Consider the following 7127-nt stretch of genomic DNA (forward strand, 5'->3'; position numbering starts at 1 on the left):
GTTATACATGGTTATACCTAGTTATAACCACTTATAACCATAGGCATTTTGATCAGAACAAGTTGGTTGACAAAGTCATGGAAGTTTTTAACAATTGAACAACTGAACAGCTCTGCCACCTTCCTCTGTGGATGACGTGTATTGAGAAACAGATCTCTACCTTAAGCAGAAAGGTTTTAATGGGGGATTTTGTATTATTATGCTAATTAGATCATATAAAATAAATATGCATCCACACTATGCACACTATGCATCCATTCTCCCTGTCACAAAGGGATTCATGGCTGATTTAAGATGAAATCGTCAACCCTGTTTTAGTCAACCCTGTTTCAGTCAACCCTGTTTCAGTCAACCCTGTTTTAGTCAACCCTGTTTCAGTCAACCCTGTTTCAGTCAACCCTGTTTCAGTCAACCCTGTTTCAGTCAACCCTGTTTCAGTCAACCCTGTTTCAGTCAACCCTGTTTTAGTCAACACTGTTACTTTATTTGGCACTTAATAGGCACTTTGAATGTTAAAATTAGGTGAAATATTAAGTAGTTTTCTTTTTTCCCAAGTTGCACTTCTCAAAGGGGGCCATATTGGTATTACTACATAGCTACAGTTTCAAGTCATGAAGATTGAATGAATTAATTGATTTTATTTGACAAATGTAAAATACATTTAATGTTTCCTTAGCCGAGTAGAATACATGTATATAAAAAAATCATAGATGATTAAAAACACAATTGTCTAACAAAATGTCCATATTTCTATTTAGTTTAGAAGTTCACCTCTTTAACCCTTTTTGAATCACAAACAGATGAATTAAATTACCTCAAAAAGGTTGATCTGATTTTTTTATTCATAATCACCTACAAGTATACATGTTATTATTTATCCCCTAATGTGTTTATAAATTCATCAAGGACCATGTTTAACATTAATATTGAAAGTATTACAGCTCATTTTCATCTTTTTTTACCGTCTTATCTTCTTTATCCAAATGACAACAGCTGCTATACCAAAACCAGCTGCCCCAACCAACAGAATTGGTCCTACTACCACAGCCACTACTGGGACTACAGCAAGTACTGTAGTCCCAGCTACTACTGCCCCAACAGCTGCTGCTGAAGTTAAACCTATCGCAATATTTTCTCTTTTTGCTCTTTCCCGTCTCCTCTTTTCCTCCCGTCTCCTCATTTCTTCTTCCCGTCTCCTCCTTTCTTGCTCCCGTATCTCATCCTCTCTTCTCCTCCTCTCTTCCTCCATCTCCTGTCTCTTCCTCTCCTCCTCCTCTTCGATCTTCCTCTGGGCCTCCTGGTACATCTCATTGGTGTAGTGCTCTCCTCCATTCATCTTCACCATCTCTTCTATCTTCCTCAGCAGCTCATTGACCTGAAGACGGTCATCCCTCTGACCATTATTGAAGCAATGGTATCTTCCCCAACAACTTTTGATCAGTTCCTGAATTGAAACACAAGGATTCAGAAACTCCTCAACTGTTTTCCCCTTCAATTGATCTTTACCAGTGAACAGAATGATGGTGTACTTTGATGCTTCGTCTCCAAAGTTCTCCTGGATCCACTTCACAGTGTTCCTCTCCTCCTCTGTGAACCTCCCCAGTCTGATCACCAGCAGGAAGGCGTGGGGTCCTGGGACTGACATGTAGATGGCCTTTTCTATCTTACTTTTCATCTCTTCTTGAGACATGGCTGTGTCAAAGAGTCCTGGGGTGTCGATGACATCAATCTTACTCCCATTGACCACTCCACTCTGTTTCTCACACTGTGCAGTTACAGACACAGGAGAGGCCTCTTCTGTAAAGGCATCTTTCCACAGGATGGTGTTTCCTGTTGCACTCTTCCCTGCTCCAGTCTTCCCCACCAGAACTATCCTCAGATCAGCTGGCTGCTCTGAATCGGTGGAAATACAAACTGTAATACAGTTTCATCATTGTTTGTTACTAAATTCATTCAACTAGATTCACAGGAATCATATTTAGCTAACAGCAACAGTGAAGACTAGCTATTGCATCACCAGTTTTATTTGTCCAATACTGTTATCTTACCTGCAGGGCTGTCATTCTCAACAGGGTAGGGTGATGAAACAGCTATGGGTGTGGATCTTTCACGTAGGCAGAATCCATCTACAGAACCTGAAATGAAATGTTTTGTCCTAGTATCTTTGCAACATTTATTCAAGGATTACATAGTATACTCTGAAATATGTATTATTCATGAGATAATAATGTGATCTGGATTCCTGTACATTGGTCGTCTTGGTGACGCTGTGCATATACTGTATGCTCTAGTATAAAATAAGGTTCACCATTTGCTGTTTGACAACAGAGGGAATTGTGGTTAATTCATTATATGACCATCGTTCTGACCATAAAGGAATGGAGTCTTACTCACCGAAGCCTGATGTCTCTGCCTCCTTTAGCAAAGGAACTGTAGTAAACATAAAACAATACATGTATAATTGTATAACAGTTTTTCTTATTTATTGTAACTTTTCATATAACACCTACGTTGTAAAGCTGGTATTAAATACTATATAACCATATGAAGCTGGTATTAAGTACTATATAACCATATGAAGCTGGTATTAATATATAACCATATGAAGCTGGTATTAAGTACTATATAACCATATGAAGCTGGTATTAAATACTATATAACCATAGGAACCTGGTATTAAGTACTATATAACCATAGGAACCTGGTATTAAGTACTATATAACCATATGAAGCTGGTATTAAATACTATATAACCATAGGGACCTGGTATTAAGTACTGTATAACCATAGGAACCTGGTAATAAGTACTCACCACGTTCGTCTGCCATGCTGGTTTTTCTATCTTACGTTTGAGGAATTAAGTTCATCCCACGAAAGGTCCTTCGGCTCTCTTCTCCGTCTCACAGAAGTCCAGGTGAAGTTGAATGCTTCTCTCTCTTGCCTTTAAGAAGGAGGAATGTGTTGTAGGAGGTACATGTGGGTTTCTTCCCAAATGGCACCCTGTTCACTTTATAGTGAACTACAATAAAGGGAATATGATGCCATTTGTGACACATCTTTCCTTCTATCTCTTTAGATACCTATCTGGTCTTTTACCATTCCAGCTGTATGGAATGTATTTTGATGCTGTTTTGAAGACAACATGTCTAGTCATGTTTCCTAACAGGGAAAGAGAAACTGTAGATACTCAACATGATGATAATAGATAAAACAGTCATGAGGTTATTTCAGGTCAGGCTCACTAGCATGGTGACTATAGTATTACAGTGCATTTGTAAAGTATTCAGACCCCTTGACTTTTTCCACATTTTGTTACGTTACAGCCTTATAGCACTCTAACAATCAGGCCTTTATGGTAGAGTGGCCTTGAAATGTCTATATAAGCGTCGACAGTGCATGTCAGAGCAAAAACCAAGCCATTTGTCACAACTTCCGCCGAAGTCGGTCCCTCTCCTTGTTCGGGCGGTGTTCGGCGGTTGACGTCACCGACCTTCTAGCCATCATTGATCCATTTTTAATTTTCCATTGGTTTTGTCTTGTCTTCCTTCACACCTGGATCCAATCCCATAAAATACATGTTGTGTATTTAACCCTCTGCTTCCCCTCATGTTTGTACAAGTCATGTGTCGGTGTGCGATGGGTTTTGTACCCATTTAAGTTTTTTTTGTATATTTTGGCTTTTGGAGTTTTATTTTTTTGGAGTTTGGAGCACTTATTAAACGACTCCGTTAATACCAAGTTTGTTTTCCTGCCTGACTTCCCTGCCACCGACACGCACCCATTACAACAGGTCAAATGAAGTGTCCGTAGATCTCCGAGACAGGATTGTGTAAAGGCACAGATCTGGGGAAGGGTACAAAAAAATGTCTGCAGCATTGACTGTCCCCAAGAACACAGTGGCCCCACAAAAAATCATAAAATCCTAATTTAATCCATTTTAGAATACTTTCCGAATGCACTTCATATTTGTCCAATATAACTCGTTATTTTATTTATTTTTATTTAACCTTTTTTTAACCAGGAAGGACTCATTGAGATTTAAAATATATTTTTCAAGAGCGTCCTGGCAGCACCAAGTCATTGCAAAAATTACAGACAAACAACATGAAAAACTACACGTAATCTAGTAAAAACTGTAGAATTCACAAGAGTATAACCAAATCAAAAACAGCAAATTAAAAACATTGACAGGTCAGGGAATCAGTCTCAAGATCATTCATCAGTGATTTAAAAATACCAATCGGGACAAGTTCTTCCAGTTTAAAAGTATTTTGTAAGGCGTTCCAAGACGATGGTGCAGAGTACATAAAAGCCCTTTTACCAAATTCAGTTCGGACCTTTGGAACAGTTAGCAGGATAAAGTCCAGCGAATGAAGAGAGTACCCACCACATTTCTGAACAATAAAAATGCCCAAATAAAAAGGTAGTAAACCCAAAATGGCTTTGCAAATAAAAGTATACCAGTGACTGAGCCTACGAGTGACTAGAGAAGGCCAGCCAACCCTGGTATACAAAGTGCAGTGGTGCGTAAGGGATTTGCAGTCTAAAATAAATCTCAAAGTGCCATGGTAAAGGATGTCAATTGATCTCAAACGCTGAGCGGAAGCATTCATATATAAAAAAACAAATCCCCTTAGTCTAGTAAAGGCATGTAGCTGATACTAGCCTCCTTCTGGCTTCAAAAGAAAAACATGCCGTATTCCTAAAATAAAATACCAATTTCAGCTTCAATTTTTTTGTAAGTTGTTGAATATGCAATTTAAAAGAGAGGCCGTCATCAATTAAAATGTATATGAGGTTACAACCTCAATCTCCTTGCCCTGACATGTAGTAATAGGTGAAAGGTTCAGAGTTCTATAATTTGCTTTAGAAAACACCATTAGTTTAGTTTTGTCAGTATTGAGGATAAGCTTCAGACACAAGGTATGTTGAACAGTATAAAAAGCAGTTTGCATGATCTGGAAAGCTTTTGTAAGAGACGAGGCACAACAGTAAATAACAGTATCAGCATAAAAATGAAGTTGTGCATTTTGGACATTTTTGTCTAAATCATTTATATAAATCATGAATAAGAGAGAACCAAGTACAGAGCCTTGGGGCACACCATTAAAGACAGACAATTTAACAGACATAAGCCCATCACATTGAGTGCACTGAGTTCTATCAGACAGATAGTTAGCAAACCATGCAACTGCATGCTCCGAAAGACCTACTCAACAATCTCTGCCTTAGTATAGCATGATCAACTGTTTCAAAAGCCTTAGAGAGATCAATAAAAAGTGAGACACAGTGCTGTTTTTTGTCAAGGGCTTCAGTGATACCATTTGTGCTATGCTTCTTCCTGAAGCCCGATTGGAACATTGATAAAATAGAGTTAGTAAATAAAAACTCTTTTAGCTGTTCACTCAAGTATTTTCACCAGGGGTGACAGCTTTGAGATTGGCCTATAATTATTTAAAGGAGTTGGATCTCCCCCTTTTAAAAGTGGTAGGACAAATGCTGATTTCCAGATCTTTGGAATTTCATTACATTCCAGGGTTAGATTGAACAGATATGTAAGTGGTTCAGCTATGAAATTAGCTGCCAAATTTAAAAAGCAGGGATCCAAAAGATCGTTGTGTGTACTTGTGGGAATTGGAAATGTGCTTGTTGCATATCCCAACTCCCCTGAGAAGTCTGCGGCGAGTGTTGTCAAAGCCATGGTCAGCCATTTTTCTGGCTTTCCCGAAGGAATTGGGGTCCAGTGCCTTGCTCACAAGCACAATGAAAGATGCTGCACCTTGTCAACTCCGGGATTCGAACCAGCGACCTATCGGAGATCCAAAGCTCTGATCTCAGGTAGCAGTACAGAACTACGGCCTGGATTCAATCCAAGGTGTGTTATAGAGCAGTGCGCTAGACAGAAGATAATGGGTCTGTGAGGAAATTTCCCCGTTCACGAAAGATCACATTAATGATGAATGCAGAGATTGGCTCAAGCATAAATTACCTTTAAAAGATGCATCGTCAGCTGTCTCGTGAGCTGCTCTACAATGTGCCATATCAAATCAAATTGTATTTGTCACAAACACATGGTTTACAGATGTTAATGCGAGTGTAGCAAAATGCTTGTGCTTCTAGTAAGTAATCTAACACATTCACAACAACTACTTATACACACAAATGTAAAGCGATTGAACAAGAATATGTACATATAAATATATGGATGAGCAATGGCCGTGCGGCATCGGCAAGATGCAATAGATGGTATGAAATACAGTATATACTGTACATATGAGATGAGTAATGTAGGAGATGTAAACATTATTAAAGTGCCATTATTTAAAGTGACTTTAGTAAATCCATTTATTAAAGTGGCCAGTGATTTGTAGGGATCTGTATGTTGGCATTAGCCTCTCAATGTTAGTGATGGCTGTTTAGCAGTCTGATGGCCTTGAGATAGAAGCTGTTTTTCAGTCTCTCGGTCCCAGCTTTGATGCACCTGTACTGACCTCGCCTTCTGGATGATAACGGGGTGAACAGTCAGTGGCTTGGGTGGTTGTTGTCCTCGACAATCTTTTTAGCCTTCCTATGACATCGGGTGCTGTAGGTGTCCTGGAGGGCAGGTAGTTTGCCCCCGGTGATGCGCGGTGCAGACCGCACTACCCTCTGGAGAGCCTTGCGGTTGAGGGCGGTGCAGTTGCCGTACCAGGCGGTGATACAGCCTGACAGGATGCTCCTGATTGGGCATCTGTAAAACTTTGTGAGGGATTTAGGTGACAAGCCAATTTTCTTCAGCCTCCTGAGGTTGCAGAGGCGCTGTTGCGCCTTCTTCACCATGCTGTCTGTGTGGGTGGACCATTTCAGTTTGTCCATGATGTGTACGCTGAGGGACTTACAACTTTCCATCTTCTCCTACTGTCCAGTGCATGTGAATAAGTGGGTGCTCCTCTGCTGTTTCCTGAAGTCCACGATCATCTCCTTTGTTTTGTTGACGTTGAGTGAGAGGTTGTTTTCCTGACACCACACTCTGAGTGCCCTCACATCCTCCCTGTAGGCTGTCTCGTCGTTATTGGTAATAAAGCCCACTACTGTTGCGTCGTCTGCAAACTTAATGATTGAGTTGGAGGCGTGCATGGCCACGTAGT

At 40.0% G+C, this 7127-nt stretch overlaps 1 protein-coding gene across 1 annotated transcript; it reads right to left on the reverse strand.

Moving 5' to 3' along the window:
• Positions 1 to 958: 958 nt before the first annotated feature.
• LOC139405445 (GTPase IMAP family member 7-like) lies at positions 959 to 6888 on the reverse strand. Its single transcript, XM_071147772.1, has 3 exons — positions 6646 to 6888; positions 2049 to 2064; positions 959 to 1914 (listed from the first exon to the last, which is right to left on the reverse strand). Exons 1-3 carry the CDS (start codon positions 6886 to 6888, stop codon positions 959 to 961), a joined length of 1215 nt encoding a protein of 404 aa, XP_071003873.1.
• Positions 6889 to 7127: the final 239 nt, after the last annotated feature.

This window comes from Oncorhynchus clarkii, unplaced genomic scaffold, assembly GCF_045791955.1.
Source record: "Oncorhynchus clarkii lewisi isolate Uvic-CL-2024 unplaced genomic scaffold, UVic_Ocla_1.0 unplaced_contig_2377_pilon_pilon, whole genome shotgun sequence".
Lineage (NCBI taxonomy): Eukaryota > Metazoa > Chordata > Actinopteri > Salmoniformes > Salmonidae > Oncorhynchus > Oncorhynchus clarkii.

Bases quoted from the DNA above. Each gene is read 5' to 3' on its own strand.
- LOC139405445 (XM_071147772.1), bottom strand. From the start codon at position 6,888: ATGGAAAGTTGTAAGTCCCTCAGCGTACACATCATGGACAAACTGAAA.